This window comes from Lynx rufus, unplaced genomic scaffold, assembly GCF_022079265.1.
Source record: "Lynx rufus isolate CCGP_SWC_20201006 ecotype Redwood Valley unplaced genomic scaffold, mLynRuf1.p SCAF_53, whole genome shotgun sequence".
Taxonomy (NCBI): Eukaryota; Metazoa; Chordata; class Mammalia; order Carnivora; family Felidae; genus Lynx; species Lynx rufus.
In genome coordinates, this window is record NW_025814871.1 from 114,807 (window position 1) to 137,644 (window position 22,838).

The window sequence follows — 22,838 nt, forward strand, 5'->3', positions numbered from 1 at the left end:
CCCCGCCCTGCCGCCTGGCGATTGGCAGGGGGCCGCGCTCTGGCAGCGGACTCCCTGGAAGAAACGGCAGCCCAGGCTGGGCACAGCCCCCGTAGGCCGACGCAGGTTGCACCAGACCCCGGGGCCAGGGTCACAGGGTTGGCGCTCCGGTCTGCAGCTGGGAGGTGTGGGTCAAGCTCCTTGAGACCTCGACCCCCGCTTTCCCCATCTGAGCCCCCGCCCCGGTTTCCTGGGACATCAGAGCTGAGAGCCCCCTGAGCCTGACTCGGCCCGGCCCCCCCCACCGGCACTGACCGCACTTCCGCTCCAGGGCCAGGGCGGGCGTTCCCAGCCGACCCGGGGCTTTCCTGCCAGCCTGGCCTCCGCCTCAAGCAGTGTCCCTCCGACGTCAGCATGACCCTAGGGCTTCTTTGCCTTCTTGGCGCTCTGGAACCAAGGGCCGGGCGTTAGTCCAGCGCCCCGCCTCCGAGGCCCCCACGTCTTCTGTGGTCAGGGCTGCGGCCTTGGGGGGGCTCCGGTGCCGGGGGCTGAGGAAGAAGGAAGGGCTGGGGGCATTGCAGCCAGGTTCTGCTCTGATGGGCCGAGAGCATCTTCCGGACTGGGGGGGGTGGGGGGCGTTCTCAGCAGGGGGTCCCGTCTGCAAAGACCTCAGGTGCCAGAGCCTGGAACTTGGGGGGGCGGGGGGGGGACAGGAGTGGGGAGGGGAGGAACTAGAGCAATAAGGGCGCCACCAGAGCCTCCAGTGCTGGGGAAGTTCAGCTGCATAGAGGGGTGGGGTGTCCTCCCCCCCCCCAACCTGACCGCACCCGCCTGCCCACAGGTGTACCCATCCAGCTCAGGTGACGACTACGGCAGGGACACCGCCGCCTACCCAACCGCCAAGACCCCCGGCGGCACCTACCCTACCCCCTTCTACACGGCAGGTACGTGGGGGCTTGCCTGAGGGGGCCGGGGCCGGGCCGGGGCCCCCCCCCCCGCCTCACCGTCTCCCCCCCCCCCCCCCCCGCCCGCAGATGGCAGCCTGCAGCCTGCGGCCGAGCTCTGGAATCCCCCGGGCCAGGCGGGCTTCGGGCCTGTGCTGGGCGGGGGCTTCGGCAGCCTGCAGCCACACGAGCGCATGGTGAGTACGGCCTGGGTGGTGGGGGGCCGGGGGGGAGGGGGCGCCCCGCCTGACCCCGCCTGACCCGCCCCCAGGGCTACCAGCTGCACGGAGCGGAGGTGAACGGACGGCTGCCAGCGGTGCCCACCTTCTCCTTGGCCCCCGCGGCCGCCTACGGCAGCGCCCCCAGCCACACGCCCCCCGTCAGCGGGGCCGACGGCCTCCTGGGTACGACCTCGTCCTGCCGCCTCCCTCTCCCAGTCCCGCCCTCTGTGTCCGCCTTGTGGGCGCAACGGCTTCTGGAAGGGCGGGTCCCGCTTTGCTTTGCGTCAGTCTCCGTGGAGGCGGGTGGCGGGACCCCAGGCCAGAACCCAGACCCAGGCCGGGCTGCCCGGTGCCGGGCGAGGGCGCCTGTGTCGGGCACGGAAGGACCAAGCGCACGGGGGCTCCCCGTCAGCGGGGCGTGGGGCCGGCCGGGTGCCGGGGCCGCCGCGTCCCTGACGTGGGGCTTCGCCTCTCCACCCCCAGGCTCCCGCGGGACGTCGGCCGGCAGCTCTGGGGATGCCCTCGGGAAGGCATTGGCCTCGGTGAGGCGTGGGATGGGGTGGCGGGCGAGGCGGGGCCGGCGAGCCGGGAGCCCGAGCCTGCCCCTGACCATGCGGCGGGTGGCCCCATCTCTCCTCCCTGTCGCAGATCTACTCCCCGGATCACTCGAGCAATAACTTCTCCTCCAGCCCCTCGACCCCCGTGGGCTCCCCTCAGGGCCTGGCAGGTCTGTGTGCGGTGCTGGGGAGGGGAGGGGGGCTATATCCGGTACCCCGGCCCTGGCTCGTGTTCCCGTGGGCATCCCAGAGAGGCTGTCTCTCTGGGACAGAGAGGTGATCTCTGAGCCAGTCCGCGCTGTGTGAGCCGTGAGGGGCAGATGGGATCTCGCAGGGCCAGGGCACGGGGTCCACCCACCAGAGTGGCAGGCGGAGACCCGCAGCCGGACTCTGGGTCACGCACGTGTCGGTGTTCGTCCACCTCCTGGACGATAGTTAGGCACCAGTCGCGCGACCCTCTGCTTGACCCTGCCGAGGGGGGGATGGGTCCTCCTGTTCCCAGGAAGACCTACCCGGGCATCAGCTCGTTGTGAGGTTTCGGGGAGGCCGGGTGGTTTTGTTAGAAACCCCGCAGGCCCTCACCTGTGCGGCAGGGAGCCCCAGGGGCCCTCGCCTCACCTCGGCCCGTGCAGGGGCCCGGGGTCAACCACTGCCCTGCTCTGGCTTCTGAGACTCCTGCCACGTGTGCCCCCGGGCTGCCTTCCTCGTGGGAGGCGGGGTGTGGGTCTCGGAGACGGTGGGTTCCCGGGAGCCCCGCCTGGCCTCCCCGCCGGAGCTAAATTCCCAACTTGGCCCTGAGACCGGCCTTGCGGGCATCAGGGTCCCCGGGTGGCCGGCCCGGGCGTGACCGTCCCCTTGGCCGCCTCCCCACCCGCTCTCTCCCTCCGGCTCCCATCCGGCTGGTTACACACCCAGCCACGGGTGCCCCCGTTGACGCACCACCCACCCCTTCCAGGGACGTCTCAGTGGACCCGAGCAGGAGCCCCCGGTGCCTTATCGCCCAGCTACGATGGGGGTCGTCACAGCCTGGTGAGCCTCCTGCCCCAGCCTTCCTGGGGGGGGGGGGGGTTGGGGGCGGGGCATGGTCCTCGTAGGTGTGACATCGGTAGGGATACCTGTTCCTGGGATAGAGGGGCCGCCCGTGAGGGCGGCTCAGCGTGTCTGCTGTGACCGGCTTCTGTGACTTCGAAACCATGTACCGGGAGGGCCGTTCGGTCTCCCATGACCAGCAGAATTTATAGGACAGACGCCCCGGTGATGGTGAATTCGTGGGGCGGGAGGAACAAAGCTGGTGGACCGTGCTTGTGGCCTCCCGGCCGGTGGAGTAGAACCGTGCAGGGTCCCCGAGTCTGGGCCCTTCACCAGCTCCCCGACACCCCCTTCCAGAACAAGGTAGAGGACCGCCTGGACGAGGCCATCCACGTGCTGCGCAGTCACGCGGTGGGCACGGCAGCTGATGGTCACGGGCTGCTGCCTGGCCATGGGGCCCTGGCCTCCGGCTTCCCCGGCCCCGTCTTGCCCCTGGGTGGGCGACACGCCAGCCTGGTGAGTGCTGTCCGAGGGCGGGCTGAGGGGGACGGGGGTGGGGGGGTCAAGGTGGGCCGGCCGACTGACCAGCCGTCTCCCCTGCCTGCAGGTGGGAGGCGGCCACTCGGAAGACACGCCCACAGGCGGTGGCAACCTCACGCACAGCCACGTAGCCCTCCCCAGCCAGCCCGGCCCCCTCCCCGACCTCTCTCGGCCACCAGACTCCTACAGTGGTAAGCCTCCGTGTCCCGGCTGGGACGGTGGAAGGGGTGGCCGGCACCCTGGGGTCAGCTGTGCCCTGACGTCCTGTGCGAGGCCCGGTCAGCGGGCGGTGTGCCCGTGAATGGGGTTCGTCTTCTGGAAAACGGTGGCAGAGTTGCTGAGAGCCGTCAGGCTAGGGCTAGGCCAGGGGTCTGCTCTCTGCCAGGCCCCGGGGTGGGGCCCCCACCATACACAGCGTCCCCCACACCTTGCACTGGGAGCCCCTTCAGGAGGCCAGCAAGGTCAGCCTGTCTGTTCCTTCGTTCGGGGAGGTGGAGCCTGGTGTCCTCACGTTCGCTCGTTGGGGGTTCCCGGCACGTGCACATACGCATTCAGCGTCAGCTGTGCGCCTGGGGCTCTTCTCGGCGCTGGGGGGTGAACTGAGAATTAAACAAAAAAGCCTGTGCCTGCGGGGGTGACACTGGAGTGGGGAAGTCAACAGTGGACTCGATGCAAAAGGAAAGGGGCAAAAGCGGGGAGGAAGGGGTGCGAGGTTGTGACGTTTGAGCCGAGATAGGCAGGAGCAAAAGCTGACAGGTACTTGAGTGAGGCGTGTGCAAAGGCCCTGGGGCTGGGTGATGGTGTGTTGAAGAAATAGTGAGGAGCCCTGTGCTGAGTGAGGGGGAGAAAGGGGAGGGGACCAGGCAAGTCTCGCAGGGTCTTGGGGGAGGACTGGGCTTTAACCCCGAGGCACCAGGAGAGCCCTAGATGGCTGTGGGAAGGGCAGGGACCTGCCAGACGCGGTGCTCACGGGTGCCCTCTGGTGGCAGCAGGGAGAACAGACCCGTGTGGCACCTGAAATCCAGGGTGGAGGGGACTGTGCTGGGCCTGGGGGGGGGCGCGGTGGCGAGTTCCGGGTATTCGGAAGGCACAGAGGCCACAGGATTTCAGATGTGGGGTTGGTGGTGGGATTCGGGTCTGGAGTTCAGAGTGGGGTCCAGGCCTCCTCGGCGTTTGGTGGAGTTCAGGGCTGGGGGTGGGGGGTGGGGCGACTGTACCACAGGTTCCTGAGATGAGGACCCCAAGCTGGACAACGTGGGGTCAGGGTCGTGGCCGGTGGCCGTGGGGTGTGAACTTTGCAGGGAAAGGACCGAGGAGGTGACTGCCTTGAACGCGGCTGGAGGGAGGCCCGTGGCCAGTAGGCATCGTTCCTGCTGTGGCTGGAGGCCTCCCGGGGGGGGGAGGGGGGGGCGACGCCCCCCCATGTGCCATGCTGACGCTGGCTCCACTGTGGTGGGGGAAACCGAGGTCCAGACAGGGGCCGGCCTGCTGGGCAGTGCACACATCACGTGCCCACCTTGTGGAAAATGCCACATCACACGGTAACAGGATGTGGGTAACGATAGTGCCACCTGCTGTCTGGAGCCCCCAGGAGCCGGCCACGCAGCCCACGTCAGGGCAGCTTCTCTCTGTCTCTGTCTCTTTTTTTGGTTTACCCCTTTTTGAGAGAGCGTGAGTGGGGGAGGGGCAGAGAGAGGGAGACACCGAATCCGAAGCGGCTCCAGGCTCCGAGCTGTCGGCACAGAGCCCGACGTGGGGCTCGAACTCACAAACCGCGAGATCGTGACCTGAGCCGAAGTCGACGCCTAACCGACTGAGCCCCCCCAGGCGCCCCCTCTGCATGTCTTGGTTTTTATCACTCTATGCCGAGGGTCTCAGGGGACACTGGATGGTATCTGGGACATGTGTGGTCATCGCAACTGGGGAGCTCCTAGCATTGAGTTGGGGGGGGGGCAGGGATGCTGCTTGACCCCTCCCAGTGCCTAGGATGCCCCGATGTCCGTGGTGTGTTGGGGGGATTCCATGAGCTGAATCTTGTATCCCCGAGTCCTCCCCTCCCCCCCCACCTGGCCCTGCCCTCCCAGTTCACGTGTTGCAGAGCTCCGAGTTCAACATTGCTGTGTGCCTTTAAACCCTGTGTGTGTGTGTTTTTTTTTTTTTTAATTTGTTGATTTTGCGGGGGAGGGTCAGAGAGAGGGAGAGAGGATCCCAAGCAGGCTCCAGGCTCCAAGCTGTCAGCACAGAGCCTGACACGGGGCTCAATCGCATGAACCGAGAGATCATAACCCGAGCTGAAGTCGGACGCTTAGCCGACTGAGACACCCAGGCACCCCAAAGCCTAGATTTCATCGTGCGGTGTGGGGCTTCGTGAAGTTGGCACCCTGCTGGCATGATGCACTGGCTGGGAGGGCCACCTTGCTGCCGGTGGCTGAGGATGGGCGCTGGCCCTAGTGTAGACCGTTACATTGTCTCGCACTCTGCTGTCGTGCGGTGCTTTCTGCCTCATTCCGAAGCTTGTGCCCAAGAGTTTCTTGAGTGTGATTCCAGGTTGTGGGGATCGGGGGTTGCCTGTACCCTTCCGATAATGCCAGATTATTTCCCAAACTCGCCCTGCCAACTTCCCTCCCACGGGCAGTCCTTCCAAGTTGTTAGGTCCTGCCGAGTCCGCCGATTTAATGGCTTACCGGATCCTGATTTGCATTTTCTCAGTTTCGTGGTGTGGTGCCGTGGCCGTTTCCTTGTACATGAATTGCCCACTGGGAACCCTCCGTTTTCCTGTTGAGCCGCTGGTCCTTTTATTGGTTTGTAGGAGCTGTTTACATATTATGGAGCCCGAGCCTTCACCGATTTGTACGTGACAAGTATTGCTTGTGGCGTATTTTCTTATTTTTTTGGTATGATATCCTGGTAATCAGAAATTCTCAATGGACATAGTTGAGTTTAGCAATTTCTTTCTTCGTTCGAGAATAGCTCTTTTAGTATTTCAGGAACTAGTTCCCCCACCTCTAAGTCATAGCAGAGTCTCCACGCGTTTTCTTCTAAAGGTTGTCGAGTATCCCCTCTCCCACCAGACCTTGGTCTGTCTGGAACTGATGACCGTGGCGTGAGGGAGGGACCTGATTCTGGGTGTGTTTTTTGTTTTTTTGTTATTGCTGTTTCATTGGGTTTTGTTGGGGGGAGTTTTGGGTTTTTGGTTTTTGTTGTTGTTGTTTTTGCAAACAAAGGCCTGGCTCTCCCAGGAGAGCTCACTACAGCTCACACGGGGCAGAAGGGATCGGTCAAGTGGCCCTGGAGGTGCCCCGGACCCTAACCCCAGGCCTGTCTTAGGACTCGGGCGCGCCAGTGCCGTCTCGGGTACCGGTGAGATCAAACGGGAGGAGAAGGAGGACGAGGAGGACGCCTCAGTGGCTGACAACTCGGAAGAGGAGAAGAAGGAGTTGAAGCCCCCCCGGACTCGGACCAGGTGCCAGCCCTCCCTCAGCCCCCGCCCCGCCCCGCAGGACGCACGCACGCACGCACACGCGCACACGCGCACACGCACACGGCGCCCACACCGCGAGGCCGTCGGCGGGCCCCCGCCTGCCCCCCCGCCTCACTGTCTCCCTCTGGCCCCCGGGCCCCCCCCCCTCCCCCCCGTAGCCCGGACGAGGACGAGGACGACCTTCTCCCCCCAGAGCAGAAGGCTGAGCGGGAGAAGGAGCGCCGGGTGGCCAATAACGCTCGGGAGCGGCTGCGGGTCCGAGACATCAATGAGGCTTTTAAGGAGCTGGGGCGCATGTGCCAGCTGCACCTCAACAGTGAGAAGCCCCAGACCAAACTGCTCATCCTGCACCAGGCCGTGTCGGTCATCCTGAACCTGGAGCAGCAGGTGCGAGGTCAGTGGGGGCGCCGCTCCCCTCCCCCGCCGCTGCTGCCCTCGCTCTCCCCCCCCTTCCTGGAGCCAGCCTCCCCTGCTGTGACTGTCCCTCTCCTGCAGCCACCGCCCTGCCCTGCTGTGACCTCCCCCTGCAGCCACCGCCCTGCCCTGCTGTGACCTCCCCCACCCCAGCCCCAGTCGCTGTCCCCCCCCGCCCCCCTATCGACCAGGGCCGCCTAGCCTGGCTCCGGGGTCCCCTGTGGCACAGGAGGACCGTCTTCGGACCCCTAGCCCTGCAGGCCCGGACACTGCAGCTTTGACTTGCGTCCCTGGGGATCCCCGCCCACCCCAGCCCTTCCCCCTCTTGGGAAGCCTGTAGCTCTCTGGCTGAGGCCCCTGTGCCCCAGGGCAAAGGTCACTGTCGCTCCCAGCAGACACATTCTGGGGCCGTGTCAGCCCATCAGGCCCCGTCAGACCCCATCTACAGGTGGGGGTCCCCGCACCCCGTTTCCCAGGGCTTTGTGTGTGGATCCAGAAAGACCCCCGTGGGACTTGGCTCCCCACCTCAGCTGCTTCCTTAACGCCCCTGTTCCCGCGCGCCCGTTAACCCTTTCTTTCCTGCAGTGCTGTCGCTTGGACCGGAGCTGGGGCCCTAGCCCACCCGGCCTGCTGTCCCCTCAGCTCTGAGGTTTCCGTGTTTCCATGGTGGTGTGGGCACCCCCCCGCCGTGTTCCCCGCGCCAGCTCTCTGCTCTCTGCCTCTCGCCCCCCCCCCCCAAATCTCCGCCCACCCGACCCTTTGCTTCCACGGCAGCCCCTCCTTACCTCGCACTTGCTGCCCAAGCCCCGGATGGCAGGGCTGCGACCTTGGGGGTCTTTCCTCCCCCCCAAAGCCCCCCAGTCGGGACTTGAGGGAAGAAAGGAAACCAAGGGGTGCGCCAGCCTCAGGCCTGTCAGTTTGGTCTGCGCGCTTGTCCTGGGCTCCGGGGGCCGCCGCCGCCGCCACCCGGCAGGATCCGCTCAGGCCCAGGGCAGGTGGGCGGGGGCAGGGCAGCAGCGCCCCAGCACAGGAGCAGGACAGGGCAGCAGGGAGCTGCCCAGATGCAGGTGCCTGGGCTGCTCCTCCGCGTCTTGGGCGCACACCACAGCCGGGCCTTCGCCGTGTCGGTTTCATGTTCCGCGGGACCAAGCGTGGCAGTGTCCCAAGTGCGATGTGCCCCCACCCCACTGACAAGGGCACGGAGTGAAGTCCCTTGGGCAGAACCGCATGGCTACACAGTTTGTAGGGCTTGAGCCAGGGTTTGGACCCAGCAGGCAGGTGTCTGATCTCCAGAGTCACGTGTGAGTGCGGCCCGGTCCACAGCAGGTGCTCGGGAACTCGGAGCCACTGCTTGGTCAGGTGGGGCTGTTCGCGGTAGTGGGGAGAGCAGAAGGCCCAGGGAGCCCACCCTCCCAGCCCAGAGTCGGGGCCTGTGGACAGGGCGCCTGTGGCCACGCCACATCCAGCTCTTGGGGTGGCCAGAGTCCGGTGTGGGCAGGAGGTGGGGGGTCAGGCCTTTGCCTGCTGAGCCAGAGTCTCCTCTGCCTCTCCCACCCACGCTGGTCCGGTCAGCTCAGGCCTAGCACTCGTAGCCTGCTCTGGCCAGGGAAGATCATTCCGGGATCCTCCTGGCCCGGGTCTCCTCCCCTGCCTTCCCGGCCAGTCCTTGGGCATGTGGAATGGGCAGAGGGCAAGGGATGCCCTCCTGCACCCCACAGATCCCCAGATGGGAACCCCAGGCCCTACCTCCCCTCTCTGGGAACAGTCACACGTCGGTCTCCTTTGGAAGGAACCACACACACACCCAGCCTTGCCTACAGCCGGCCCCAAGGGTGGGCACAGAGACAGGCACACGCCCAGGGTCTCCGCTCCAGGAGTGTGTGCCCTGTGCACACAAATGAGCACGTTCTTGGCGTGAGCACGCACGTGCTCACATACACACACACACACACACACAAGCACGCACGCGCGCACACATCAGCAGGTGCCTGCCTGCACGCCCCCCACGTAACTAACAGAGGCCCCGGTGCTGTGACCCAGCAGTACGGAGGAGGTGCTGTCCCTGGAGGAGAAAGACCTGAGGGACCGGGAGAGGCGCATGGCCAATAACGCGCGGGAGCGGGTGCGCGTGCGCGACATTAACGAGGCCTTCCGGGAGCTGGGGCGCATGTGCCAGATGCACCTCAAGTCGGACAAGGCGCAGACCAAGCTGCTCATCCTGCAGCAGGCCGTGCAGGTCATTCTGGGCCTGGAGCAGCAGGTGCGAGGTAGGCTCCCGGCCGGGCGGCCCCGCCCCCGCCACGCCCCGCCCCCCGCCCCGCCTCCAGCCGCTCCGCTCCCCCGCCCCCTCCTCCAGCGCTCGCTCGCTCGCTCTCTCGGGAGGGGGCGCTCTCCCACGTTGTTCTCCCTCCCCCAGAGCGTAACCTGAACCCCAAAGCGGCCTGCTTGAAGCGCAGAGAAGAGGAGAAGGTGTCGGGCGTGGTCGGAGACCCCCAGATGGTGCTTTCGGCGGCCCACCCGGGCCTGAGTGAGCCCCACAACCCCGGCGGGCACATGTGAGAGGGGCGCCGCGCGGGACAGAGTGCGGGACAGAGCGGGACGAGCGACCGGCCCACGCCCCGTGCGCGCCTGTGGTCGGCATTGAGCCGGCACCGCCCCGGGGGGAGGGGGCAGGGGTGGGGGCGCCCCTCCCCGGCCTTGAGCCCCCCACCCCCGGGTCTCACGGCCTTGACACCTGGGGACTTACTGACGGATCCTGAAACTGCAGCCCAGGCCCGGCCCAAAGGGGCAGTTTTGTTTTGTTTTTTATTTGTAAACAAAACCAGAAAGTGAGCAAGATATACACTTTGTCAGAAGAGACAAAAAATGCCTTAAGTCTAAAACGCGGGGGAGTCCGAACCTGCCGCTCGCCGGACGCGGAAGCTGCACAGACCGGCCGGTTCTGGACGAGCCGGCGAACGTGCCTACGCCTGACTCTTTTCTTAAGGAAAACAAAGGACGTTAGTTAGGAGATTTTTTTTTTTTTTTAATGTATTAGGAAATTAGCAACAAGGATGCCTTTGATCTTTTTTTTTAAGCTTTTTTGCATATGTTTTGTAAGCAACAAATTTTTTGTATAAAAGTCTCATGTCTCTTGCTATTTCTGCTGCTGATTCTAGAGCTGAGCGTTGCATTTCACGATCAACAGATTATTAAAAGTGTATTGAAAAGACCACTGTAAACCTGAGGTCCCCCCCACCCAAACCCCGGGAGCTCTCGGGCACAAAGTGTCTCCCAGCTGCTGCTCTCCCAGCTGGTGTTTAAGAGTCTAGGTGGTTCTCTTGGTTTGGAGAGACTGTGAAGTGGTGGGCCGGCCTCTCCCCTCCCTCTGGAAGGGGGGTGGTGTCTGCAGGGAGGCAGTGATCCTCCCACGAGGACTGCCTAGGAGCCCCTGAAAGCAGCTTGGTCCCCAGGCGCTTCCCCACGGCCTGCGGGGCCCCCGTGTCCCTCCCCGGGACCCCACAAGCTGCCCTCCCAGTCTGCAGGCCTCCCCGACTTGGATTTTGTTGGGACCAGTGTTCTGGGCACAGGGACCATACCACTGAGCCCGGTGCTTCAAGGGCCTCCCGAGACCCCGTCCTCGGTTCCTTTGACCTGGGGACCTGGCCTGCATACCACTCAGGGCTGGCTCAGAAGCCCTCACCCACCAGGTGACTGTCCCCAGACCCCAAAAAGCACTCAGGCTTTGCACCTGCTCAACTATAAGACCAGGAGGGTGGGCCCCTTCGGCCCTTGGTGGCCCTATCCCAGGCCCAGGTCCCAGGTCTCCCTGAGTCCCCACTCTGGTTTCATGTGTCACCCAGCAGACCAGCTCCTCCCAGCTTGCCCAGGACCGTCCGGGGCTTATAGTGAGAAGCCCTTGTCCTTGGAGTCGCTGCAGCCCCAGGGAAGCCAGGACCATTGGCCCCTCCGTCTGATCTCTGGGTGCAGATCAGGCCTGCTGGGCTCCTCCCTGGACCCCCACACCCACACGGGTCGTATGGACCCCAGGGTTCACCGCAGCACACCAGCCTGACGCACTCCCGGAGCCCTGGGACTCCCCGAGGCTAGGGAGCTGGGCGCCTGCAAGGGAAGCACCAGGGAGGACATCCAGAGCTACCTCCCATCCCGAGGTCCCCTGGGGCCTCCCGCTGGGTGGTTCCCCATCCAAGACTGATCGAGACTGGCCAGGGGTCAGTGAGGAGCCGTGGGCTCGCGAGGGACTCTCCTTGCTGGCACCCCCGGCCTGTGTGGGTCTCGTGTGTCTTTTGGGGAACCTGCCTCAGTTCCCCTCCTACTCTGCTGCTGGTTTCACAGGCGGGGGCCCAGGAGCCTCTGCCCCACCCCCCCCACTACCTGACTTTGTATTCCGTGTAAGCAGCCTTGGGGGAGGGGAGACCCACGATTCTGGGGAAGTGTGCTGAGTGCCTCAAGGTAACTGGTTTTCAAAAAAAAAAAAAAAGCTCTTTAAGAAAAATGATTTTATCCAGATGTCACCACAGCTGGCTGGATTCCTTGGGATGTTTTTAAGCAATCCTCCCTGAAGTTGACCTGGAGAGCTGTCCTGTACATAACAGCACTGTAGCAATAAATGGCGTTTTATGACAATGCTGGCTGCCCCAAGGCTCTCAGCTGCTGCACTTACAGAGCAACAGGGGAGGGTCCCACAGCAGGTGGCCACGCTGGGGGTCTGGGGACAGAGGCTGCGGCCCTGGGCGTGCGAGCCTCTGGGGGCAGCCGTGACACACACACACACACACACACACACACACACACACACACACGGATGTGGCCTAAACCTCCAAGAATTTATTCTCATTCTGGAAGCGAAGTCCCAGGACAAGGTGCTGAGGGGCTGCCTGCCCTCCCTCTCGTCCAGCTTCTGGTGGTCCAGGTGGCCCTCAGCTTGTGGCCACATCACTCCCTCCATCTTCTAGTGGCTCTTCTCTCTCTGCACATGTCTGCGTCCAAATTCCCCGCTTACAAGGAAAGCCACAGAGTGACAGGAAAGGTGCTCAACATGATGCTTCCGGAACCAAAGCTCAGGTCAGGCGGGAAACCTGCACTTGTAACAAGGGCTCCTGGGGGTCTGGGCCTGGGCCTGGCTCACCGGGCCAAAAGCCACTCCCTGAGCTACTGCCTACTAATTTTTAAAATAATGCAATATACCAAAGCCCACTGGATTATGCACGTTGCGTAAGTTGGATGGTGTATGAACTGTACAAAAAAGGTGTTGAAAAACAGATGATAAAGGGGGCGTCTGAGTGGCTCAGGTCATGATCTCACGGTCCGTGAGTTCGAGCCCCGCGTCGGGCTCTGTGCTGACAGCTCGGAGCCTGGAGCCTGCTTCGGATTCTGTGTCTCCCTCTCTCGCTGCCCCTCCCCTGCTCCTGCTCTGTGTCTCTGTCTCCTCTCTCTCAAAAATAAACATTAAAATCAATGAAGTGTTCAGTGAGGCACCACCCCCCCCACCCCAGGACCAGCTCCGTGGGCGTCACCCCCCGACCCCAGGACCATCTCGTGGGCATTCTGGGAGGAGCACTGTCTGACCCGCCGGAAGGAACTGCAGAGGTAGGGAGCAGCCACAGGAGACTCAGTGCCACGGATGTGCCCACGACCTCGCAGCGGCAGTGGTGTCCTGAGCACAGTCGCAGCGTGCAGGTCACTGTGCTCCTGCCGCGTGCCTTCGCCCCGGCCCCGGCCAGCCCCAGGCCTTCCCGGCTCTTGGGAGGCCGCACTCGGCCCGGGCCTGGCCGGAACCCCCAGCAGTCCTGCTGCCCCCTCCCCCACCCCGGCCAGGGCAGAACGGCACGTGCCACACCAAGACAGGGACGGCCCCTCCCCGCTAGTTGTCCTCGGAGACCACCCCACGCCACGGTGTGACGCCAACGGCTCTTCAAGAGATGCCCACGTCCAACCCCGGAGCCTGAGATCGTGGCCTTGTCTGGAAAAAGGGCGGGCCTCCCATCGGTGACAGGCCTCCTCGCGAGAGAGAAGAGAAGCTGCGAGCCAGGGGCACCTGGAGCCCCCAGGGGCTGGAAGAGGCAGATGGAGGCCGCCCCGTGACACCACCCCGGAAATCCTGTCTGTCGTCTCGAGCCACCCAGTGTGACCACGGCAAACAGCGTGGGTGTCCTTTTTAAAGCAGCAAAATACCCAAATCCAGCAGGAACTCACACGTCTCTGGCAGGAGCCTCAACAGGTGTGACTGCTTCGGAAAAATGCGCTGTCGTGCCCCCGGCGCTAAGGTCATGTTGCACCTCAGTTACGCCTACCCGTGCCTCCCGGCCCGGACGTGACTGTTCATCAGCCACATCTGGAACTGCCCAAACCGGGAGCAACCCAAATGCCCTTGACCAGGTGAGTGGGTGAACACAGGTCCACCCTTCCACGGAACACGACCGGGGGTAGAAGGAACGTGCCAGTGACAGACACGGTAAGCTGGAGCACTCGGAGGTCACTGTGTCGCACGGGGGAAGCCAGGCACCAAGGAGAACATACTGCATAGAAAAGTCTAGAAGATGCAGGTGAACTGACAGAAGGGTGGTTGCTGGGGCTGGGAGGGGTGGGAGAGGGTCCAGAAGGGCGGGAGGAAGGCTCGAGGGCACCTTGACCGCCACGGTGCTTCCGTGCGCACGCACAGGTCCAGTACCCCGTTGTATGTTTTCAGGACGTGCGTTTTTGTAGGTCAAGTATATCTCATTAAGCGGTAAAGATTTTTAAATGAAAAAAATCCATCAACGGGGAAACAGATACACGCGTCCACCACACACACGAGGGCAGGTCCCTCGGCCACAGCAGGAGTGAGGCGCCCACACCCCCCGCCCCGCGGACAGACCCCGAACACACGACACTCAGGGAGGGAACCAGACACGAGATGCCACACGGGGTGAAACTCAGTTTATGTGAAATATCCACAACGTGCTCATCCACGGACAGGAAGGGGGCTCGTGGCGGCCGGGGGCTGGGAAGGGGGGGGTGACAGTTGATGGGGACGGAACGGAGCTTCTTCTGGAGGCGATGAAATCTGTCTGCAACTAGACAGAGGGAGTGGTTGCCCAACTTCGTGAACGCACTCAATGCCACCAAAATAATTCAGTTTAAAATGATTAACTGTACGTGGGGCGCCTGGGGGGCTCGGTCGGTTGAGCCTCCGACTTCGGCTCAGGTCACGATCTCACGGTTCGTGGGTTCGAGCCCCGCGTCGGGCTCTGTGCTGACAGCTCAGGGCCCGGAGCCTGCTTCCGATTCCGTGTCTCCCTCTCTCTGCCCCTGACCCACTCGCATTCTGTCTCTGCCTCTCTCAAAAATAAACATTAAAAAAATAATAATAATAAAAATAAAACGGTTAACTGTATGAATGCCACAGCAATAAAGGCAAGAAAAGGAGTCCCGTTTCCGCCAAGGGCCAGACACAACTATCACAGGGAGCCCTGGAGGCCCCGGCAGAGGACCAGCAGGATGTGAGAAAGGAGGGCACTTTTCGCTTATCTCCCACCTCCCGGGCTCTCAGAATCCTGGCTATTCCCTTTTGGGGGTCCTCCCCGCCCCAGCTCCGGCTCACGTCCTCTGAGGAGTGCCTGCCTCCGCTCCACTTCCACAGCAGGCCAAAGACAACAGGCCTCACGACGTTTCCTGCAATGACTGGGGAAGAAGACGGTTTTCCTTCAAGGGCTGCTGGAACGTTAACCCAGAGTTTCCACACGCCACTGCTCAGAGAGAGCTCACCGAAGAGCAGGGACGGCTCTCAGATGAGCTGAGACATGGAGAGAGAGAGATCCGTAATGATACTGCCAGACTGCTGGATCTAGCCTTGCCTGAAGTCATCCGACATGCCATAAAACTTCCTTCTTTGCTCTTACACTGGTTTTTGGTTTGTATCACTTGAAGGAAAAACATTCTGCCTTATGAGCTGAAGTGCATTAGGCAGAAGGAGCAATGAGGCAAGGCTTCAGGAACTGCTGGACCCAGGACCTGCAGCCCTCAGGTCCCTATGCCCATCTCTACTCACTTTTTCAGGCAGCGTTATTCTGTGTCTCTCTCAACAATCTTCGTGACGGCCTCTATATCCGGTTTAAGTTTCCACCAACCGACAGATCCCCTGCGATCCCAAGCTCAAAACCCCAGAGCAACTGTAAAGACGAGAAACGACGTCCAATCCAGGAACAACGAGCACCTGCGGAGCCCCGACCGTGGTCTCTACACGTCATTGCCGGGACCCACCCGCAGTCTGCGGCCAGGGCCGGGTCGGGACCTGCAGCCCCCATGGGAACTGCCGTCTTGCAGGAAACCGGGGAGCGGCCGCCCGGAGCGGGGCAAGGCGGGGCTCCGGTCCTTACCTCCTGCATTCGGTGCCGGGGCCGCAGAGGCAGTGACTGGAGCGGGCGAGCCCAGGCGGGCCCGGGGGACCCACCGGTCGCGGCGGGCCGTCCGCGAACAGAACGGACGCTTGCGGCTCCGGGAGCCGGGCCGCCCTCCGCCGCCAGGGCGAGGTCGACGTGCGAGAAGCTGCCCACCGGGCCTCCGAACGGCAGGCAGCTCCGGTGCGCGCACTGTGGCTGCGGAGGCGCGGCCATGTGGCCTACGTCCCGCCGACCGTTCCAGGCGTGGCTTCAAGCGGCACCCTTTCCTCTGTGCGACCCCGGGCAAGTCCCCTTCCCCGCGGGGCCCGTCTCCTTAATTGCGAACGAAGTTCTGGCAGGCAGCAAAGACACAGAATCGCCAGCCAAATGTTGCCAGCGGCTGCGCTGCTGGGGGCCACTCGGACCGCGGGCGCGGAGACCGCACCCTCCTCCCGGCCCTGCCCACTCTCTGCCGCATCCGTAACGACTTCCGGCTCTCCCCGGAAGTGGCTGCAAATGTCTTCCGGGTCCGCGCGCGCAGCAACCGGGGGCGCCGGGCGTAGCGCCTTCGGCTCGCCCGGGGCGGGGCCTTCCGGTGCGCCTGCGCGCTGCGGCGGCCGCGCTTGCGCAGGACGACGGGGAGGCAGCCGGGGTCACCCTGAGCTGCGCACCGCGCCGCGATGCTGAGCAGGTTCCTGGGTCCGCGCTACCGCGAGCTGGCCAGAAACTGGTGAGCATGTGCCCCCGGGCCCCGTCGTCTCCAACCGGGACCCCTTCTGGAGCCGGGTCCCGGGGACAGGCGCAGAGCGGCGGAGCGGCAGGCTCCTGACCTCCGCCTGGGCGCACACGGCCGCCGGGTCTCTGCAGCACCCCCGGCTCGGGCGCCCGCGGGCACACCAGGGACACGGGGCGGGTGGCGCACACCCTCCCTAGAGGGAAGGCTCCTGGGACATCACTAAGCCTCGCGGCCGTGGGGCGGCGGCAGGAAAAGTTGAGCCCAGAGCCTGTGCCCACATCAGCAATAACCCGTGAGCCCGCCGAGGCGCCAGGTGGGGGGCGTGGGCCGCACTCGGGGTCGTCACTGGCGAGGTGGGGGGCCTTCCAGCCCTCACCCCCACCGTCCCAGGCGCGCGGCTGACCACGATCCTTCCAGGTGAGGACGGACCTGGAATAGTTACATAGCTAGTGGCTCCGCAGAGCGGGCAGCTTCAGACCACCAGCATGTATCCTGTCCCAGTCAGTGTGGGTCAAGGATGCGGGCACCCCTGGGCTGGAGCCACCACACAGTCTCAGGAGGCTGCAGTCTCGTCCAAAGGCTCTGCTCGGGGGTCTTCCCAGGCTCGAGTGTGTGATTGCTGGAGGGGCGCCTTCAGTTCTCTGCCATGTGGGCTCCTCTGTAGGGCAGCTCAGGTGGCCGCTGGCTTCCCCCAAAGAGAGCAGGAGCAAGCCAGAGCGCCTGTGCCGGAAGCTTGTGTTCATAAGGTCACCCCTGCGAGCCTCGCTCATTACAGACCGGACACTGGGTCCTGCCCAGGCGCCGAGGGGGGAGGTACACCAGGCATGAACATCAGGGGGGACTGTGGGAGCCACTGTGGACTCCCACAAATCACAGGACATAGTGAGGAGTGGCCATGGTGGGTCAGAGCTAGACTCAGCTCGGTGCCCTGGATCTGGTGTGGCCGAGTATCCTTGGGGTAGTGACCTGCTCTTCCTGTGCCGTGTGCTCCCCGTCCGTAAGACCAAGACCCTGATACTCCCCTCAGTCCTATGGCCGTCATGAGTCAACTGTAAACCTCACAGGTGGTGCCTGCATGCAGACATTAGCTATTGTGACTGGTGGTTATGAGCTTGGGGTTTTAAGTTTTTTTAAGCAAATCCCGCCCCCCCCCCCAAAAAAAAAACCTTAAGAAGATCCCAGTGTAAAAGCAGATGGGAGTGAAGGCCACTCAGGCTCTTCTGCTGTGTGCCCACCCCGTGGAGCTGTCAGAGGCTCTGCATACACCGGGCAGGGGCTGGGGGGTGGTGGGCGCTGAATCGGTGGCAGCTGGGGACGGGGAGAGACCCAGAAATACAGCTGGGAGGGACATTCCCGGGCAGGACCTGACCCCCGCTGTCCTTTGGCAGGATTCCCACAGCAGGCATGTGGGGCGCCGTGGGCGCCGTGGGGCTGGTGTGGGCCACGGACTGGCGGCTCATTCTGGACTGGGTGCCCTACATCAACGGCAAGTTTAAGAAGGACGATTAGTGAGACTGACCCTCCTCGGATCCCTGTGGTAAGTTTCGGCAGCCGTCAGCAGGTGGACCCTGCGGTTCCCGCGTGGCAGAGGGGGCTTCCGTGGGGCTGCTTCTCCGTGCCCCCAGAGCTGGGGTGGCGCGTCCGGGAGGCTCACCTGCACCGTCGGCCCTGGAGAATCCTGCCCGAGGGTGGGGCTCCGGGCTGGGCCCTGCACGCACCTCCTGCCCGCCAACGCAGAACTGCCAACCAGCACCCCTGGGCGTGGGACTGGGGAAGGGGCAGCGCCCCCGCACGGCCAGCCCGGGGGCTGACTGCGCATCCCACGCCGTGCCGCCCCCGTCGGCCCGGCCCCGGGCGTGATGGAGGGATACCCCATTTTACAAGCGGGGCAGGGGGGAGCTGACCCACAGCTGCTGGCCTGCCTGTGTGCCAGTCTGCAGTCCGCATGACAGGCTCCAGCACCTCCTACGTCCCCATCTTCCAGAAGGGCCCCCGGGCCTGCGGCAGCCAAGCGGCATCACCGGATTTGATTTTGGAGCCCGACAGTGGCGTCTGTCCCTCATCACCACTCAGCGCCTCCTTTCCTACGAGAGCAGGAGCCGGGGGCTCACCCTGCCGTCTCCCCTCCAGGTGTCCGCGGTGCCGCCCCCTCCCACGTGAGGTCCTGTGGTGCCTGGAACAGCCCAGCGTGACTCAGGACTCTGTGTTTCTGACAGCAACTTTCATGTTTGAATGCACACAGCATTAAACCGTGCTCTGAAACCCGCCCCCCCCGACGTGGTCATGCTGGCGACTTGGTAACCTTCACCGCAGCCCTGGTGGCTCGAGTGACCGACCCCTGGGGTCCTTTCGGTTCCAAAATTTTGCAAATTAGAAATCTCTCAGTGGCTGGCAGAGGTTGGTTACTTAAGATGCTTAATGGGTAAGACCTGTAAAGCGTACCTATCGCTACCTTAAGAAATTTCCCCACAACCTGGTGTAAAACAGCAAACGTCTATTACCTCTGGGTTTCTGTGGGCAAGAATTTAGGAGTAACTTAGTCGGGTGGTCCTGGCTCCAGATGGCTCAGGAGGACGCAGTTAAGGCATCCGAGGCTGGACCGGGGCGGGAGGAGCTGCTCGCGTGGGTGCCCTCGTGTAGGGGCCTCGGGGGCCACTTTTCATCTCTGCAGGTGGACACCATGGGTCTTTAGTGACCTTTCCCCAAAAGTGTCTCCATCATCACCTCATCCACACCTGTCGGAAGCACGAACCCACATCCAATCCTCACTCCAAGGGAGGAGAACTTGGAAAGAGTCTCAGACCTTGCAGACATGTTAACCCATCACATGAAGGTCACAAAAATGAGCAGGTACCGAAGGACCTGTGGCACACAGTCCGTTCTCTCCCTCCTGCCCAGTTCTGGAAAATTCTAGAAACAGTGTGCACATACATGCACGTTTGCGAACACAGCTGTTCTGTTAGTCCGCCGTTACAAAACACCAGACCGGGTGGCTCAAGCAACAGGATAAAAATGTTCTCCATTCTGGGGGCTGGAAGTTGAGATCCAGGTTCTGGCAGGGTTTGTTTCTAGGAAGTTCCTGCTTCCCGAGTTGCAGACTGCCAGCTGCCTTCTTGCTGTGTCCTCCCGTGGCCTTTCCTCAGTGCACCTGTGCAGGGAGGGAGGGACAGCAAGTCTCTGAGGACGCAAACCCTATCTGGACAGGGCCTGACCCTTCTGACCTTGCTTTCCCCGCATCACACACCCCGGGGCCCGTCTCCAGCAGCCACACTCGGGACTGGAGCTTTAGCACAGAATTGACGTGGCGGAGGGCACGTTCGGAACCGCTGCACGTTTCAACTCAAGTACTGGCGTTTGTGATCCCCTCTTCTGCACATCATTTTTTTAGCCAGGGCACGTTTCCTGGGGCCCATAGCACCGCAGACAATGTCTGCGGCTGTGAGATGGGTGCCTAGTACCAACACTCAACTGGTCTGTTAGATCCTGTCGATGCCGTCATAACACCTGTGTCACAGTGTCACTGCAGACACGTATAAGTAATGTCTGTCGCTTAAACACAAGTGAACAGCTCTGAGATAAGTGAGTTGCTAAGTTTTTCTGCTTCTGCTCTTTTAACAATTCCCAACTCGCGCAGGGGCTGTGCCGAAGCGTAGCATGACCTGAAGCGGAAGGAAACTTGTGCCCTATTCCCGTAATTTTGTGTGTTTTTGTAATGTTTAATGGTTTGAATGAAAATACAGCTGAGTTTGCTTCCATGAAAGCCAGAGAAGTCGAATTCTAACTCAGACTCTGTTATAAATACAATATTTAAACAAATTACTGTGAGTTTTAATACAGCTTTTCAGGGACACCTAGGTGGTTCAGTCTCTTAAGCGTCTGGCTTTGGCTCAGGCTCATGAGTTTGAGCCCCACATCTGGCTCAAACTGATCTGCTGTCAGCGATCCCCCGTCTCCCTCTTTCTGTCCCTCCCCTGCTTGCACACGCTCACTCGCTCTCAAAAATAAATATTTTTTTTTTTTAAATACAACTTTTCGGTATTTTTTAAAACTTGACTTAGAGAGCAAGCAGGGGCGGGACAGAGAGAAAATCCCAAGCTGGCCCCATGCTGTCACTACAGAGCCCTTTGCGGGACTCAAACTCCCGAACCCCAAGATCATAACCTGAGCTGGAATCGGGTCGGCCGCTTGACCGGCCGAGCCCCCCAGGCACCCGTACAACTTTTCAGTATTTTAATGCTTTCCCAACCACTTTAAGTCCTGAGGGGGGCGGGGTCACAACTCTTTCATTTTGTCTTGGGCTCCACAATGGCTCAGCACAACGCTATTCAATCTTTTATCTAAAAATTTGACGTTTCGGAGAAATAACAAAAATTTGACATCTTGGAGACGCCTGGCTGGCTCAGTTGGTAGAGCCTGTGACTCTTGATCTCAGGGTCATGAGTCTGAGCCCCACGTTGGCTGTAGAGATCACTTATAAATAATAAAAGTTGACATTTCGTGTGTCACGGGTTTTTGCATTCATCTTAAGTGGTTACAGTAGTCACAGTCGACTGAGGTCTCTGGCACAGCTTTCCATGCCACACCCCTGCTGAGTGCCAGGCAGGCCTCCTACCAGCTCAGGGACTGCGGGCTGGGAACATCCGTGCTGGCATCGATTGGGTGGTGTGAGGGATGCTGTTCAACGCTCCGTGGTGACCAGGACGGCCCCCCAGTCACCCAGCCCCAGTGTTCACAGCACTGAAGGGAGAGGCCTGCCTCCTCACATGTCAGCTGGTTTGGTTTCTGTTTCTTACCTTGTGTAGATGGGCAGGAGAGGGCGTCTGCTCGGGGCCTGCGCCAGCCAGCCCAGAAAAGGGAGCTCGTTTCCAAAGAGCAAAGTTCCAGCAAGCCAGGAGGGGAGCACCACTGCCCGTCCCGCTTCCTAGGGCTCCCAGCCTCTCGTCTCTGCTGGCACCCCCATCATGTCCACCCTCCCCGTAAGTTCCGTGCCCGCTCACAAAGGCCCTGGACCAGCCCTTCAGGGGGCAATCCCGGGGACTTGGGCCCCACGATGTCCACAGGCCCCGTGTCTATGCTCTGGAGACAGCCTGGGCTCGAGGGGGTCAAATTCCCTGAGAAGCAAGGGAGGGCTGACAGGCTGGATGCCCGAGGAGAAGGGTGGAGGGGCGCTACCTAGGGAGCATTTGTGACTGTTTCTTTATTGTGGTGGTGTTTTGTTTGTAAGTAGGCTCCACACCCAATGTAGGGCTAACTCAACCCTGAGATCAAGAGCCACATGCCCCACTGACTGAGCCAGCCGGGCAGCGCCCCTCAGTGGTGGTTCTTCAGGTCAAATCTTATGACCCCACAGTACACGTCCATCAATACCGTACTATCAAAACCCAGAAAATAACATTAGCAAGGATGTGGCAAAATAGGGAGCCTTCATGCATCACTGGCAGGAATGTGAAATGGGGCAGGTGCCGTGGAAAGCAGTTGGACAGTTCAAAAAATCAAACCTAGAATTACAATGTGACCCGGCAATCCCACTTCTGGATATGCACCCCAAAACTAGAAAGCAGGGCCTGGGGGCGGTACCAGGAGCCTCTGACACAAGAACGTTCATACCTTTTCCTTTATGTGCCTTCACGTGGGTTCACTGACTGCAATAATCACCCATACCTTTGTCTAACCAGTTCTTAACATAAATAAAATCGTACAAGCGAGAAAAAGACCCGCAGTAGTTACGAGTATTGCCCTCCACAAAGGCCAGGGTCCTGAAGTCCTGGGTCCTGGCCTGAACTCTCCAGCCAGGAACCAGTGCCCAAACCAGCTTTGCGCGGTGACCGCTTTGCCCTTTTACCTGTGAGACCGCAGGAGGAAAGGAGGCGTAAGGAACTGTCAGAAGCTGCACTTAACCTCAAAACATGAAGTAAACGAGTTACTCCTGCCCTCCACGCGGTGGTCTGGGGCTGCCCGACGAGGACCTGGCTCCGACCCGAGCGTGATCACAGGGCTCCGGGGCAGTGAAGACCCCGGCCCTCCGCTGTCCTCGGCCGAGCAGGCCCCACCCTCCGCCCTGCTCCTCTCTCACACAGGGACCGGACGCCAGGTCAGGCCCGTCGGGAGACTTAGCCTTCCCCCGGGACTGGTCACAGCCCTGTCCACTCGTTCAGGCGCCTTTCCTTCAACACCCGCCCTGGGCCAGCCGCAGGAGGGGCTGAGAGGGGGAATCCACCGGGTCTCTCGCCGCGGCCAGGAAGGGCTTGGGGGAGGGGTCAAAAGTGGAGGCGAGAGATTCCGTAGGAAGGTCCCAGACCCGGGGACGGAAGGCCGCCGTGCTAAAGGTGGAGCCGAGAGAGGGGGGCTGACTCCTCGATTCGGAGACGTTAGAAAGGCGGTGGGAGCGATTTGGGGCGTGGAGGGCGGCGGCCACCGACGGTGCCCGGAGGCTGGGAGACCAGGGGGACGGTGGGACGGATGGAGGGCCGACACTGGAGCGGGTAACCCGGGATTCGAGCGGGGACCTGGGGGCACGGGACGAGAGGCAGAACCCAGGACGGGACAGCGCGCGGGCGCGGGGCGGTCCGGCAGCTGG

General features: G+C 62.2%; 2 protein-coding genes across 19 annotated transcripts in view; both read left to right on the forward strand.

Annotated features, from left to right (window-relative positions):
- Positions 1–10,304, forward strand: part of TCF3 (transcription factor 3) — a 30,799-nt gene extending 20,495 nt beyond the window's left edge. Inside the window, exons 9-19 of one of the 16 annotated variants that reach the window (XM_047100808.1) lie at positions 821–923; positions 1,014–1,120; positions 1,195–1,327; positions 1,628–1,686; positions 1,793–1,871; positions 2,657–2,730; positions 3,088–3,246; positions 3,338–3,461; positions 6,598–6,733; positions 6,910–7,138; positions 9,582–9,674. In XM_047100808.1, coding sequence (XP_046956764.1) covers positions 821–923; positions 1,014–1,120; positions 1,195–1,327; positions 1,628–1,686; positions 1,793–1,871; positions 2,657–2,730; positions 3,088–3,246; positions 3,338–3,461; positions 6,598–6,733; positions 6,910–7,138; positions 9,582–9,593 — 1,215 coding nt within the window. In that variant the 3' untranslated portion in view covers positions 9,594–9,674. Of the gene's footprint in view, positions 1–820; positions 924–1,013; positions 1,121–1,194; positions 1,328–1,627; positions 1,687–1,792; positions 1,872–2,656; positions 2,731–3,087; positions 3,247–3,337; positions 3,462–6,597; positions 6,734–6,909; positions 7,146–9,205; positions 9,433–9,581 lie in introns of those variants that run through there. The other 15 variants (XM_047100809.1, XM_047100810.1, XM_047100813.1 and 12 more) reach the window with 15 other exon arrangements.
- A 5,853-nt stretch (positions 10,305–16,157) lies between these two features.
- Positions 16,158–18,528, forward strand: LOC124527690 (cytochrome b-c1 complex subunit 10). 3 transcript variants are annotated; one of them, XM_047100847.1, is made up of 3 exons: positions 16,158–16,255; positions 17,650–17,798; positions 18,246–18,528. In XM_047100847.1, exons 1-2 carry the CDS (start codon positions 16,206–16,208, stop codon positions 17,768–17,770), a joined length of 171 nt encoding a protein of 56 aa, XP_046956803.1. In that variant the 5' UTR covers positions 16,158–16,205; the 3' UTR covers positions 17,771–17,798; positions 18,246–18,528. The 3 variants fall into 3 exon arrangements, with proteins under 3 accessions (XP_046956803.1, XP_046956805.1, XP_046956804.1); XM_047100849.1 differs by having other exon boundaries at positions 18,249–18,528; XM_047100848.1 differs by having other exon boundaries at positions 18,392–18,528.
- The last annotated feature ends 4,310 nt before the right edge of the window (positions 18,529–22,838 follow it).

Excerpts from the sequence above, each read along its gene's own strand:
- LOC124527690 (XM_047100847.1), top strand. The coding sequence starts at position 16,206 with ATGCTGAGCAGGTTCCTGGGTCCGCGCTACCGCGAGCTGGCCAGAAAC. Across the intron at positions 16,256-17,649 it reads CGCGAGCTGGCCAGAAACTG|GATTCCCACAGCAGGCATGT; the intron begins GTGAGCATGTGC and ends GTCCTTTGGCAG.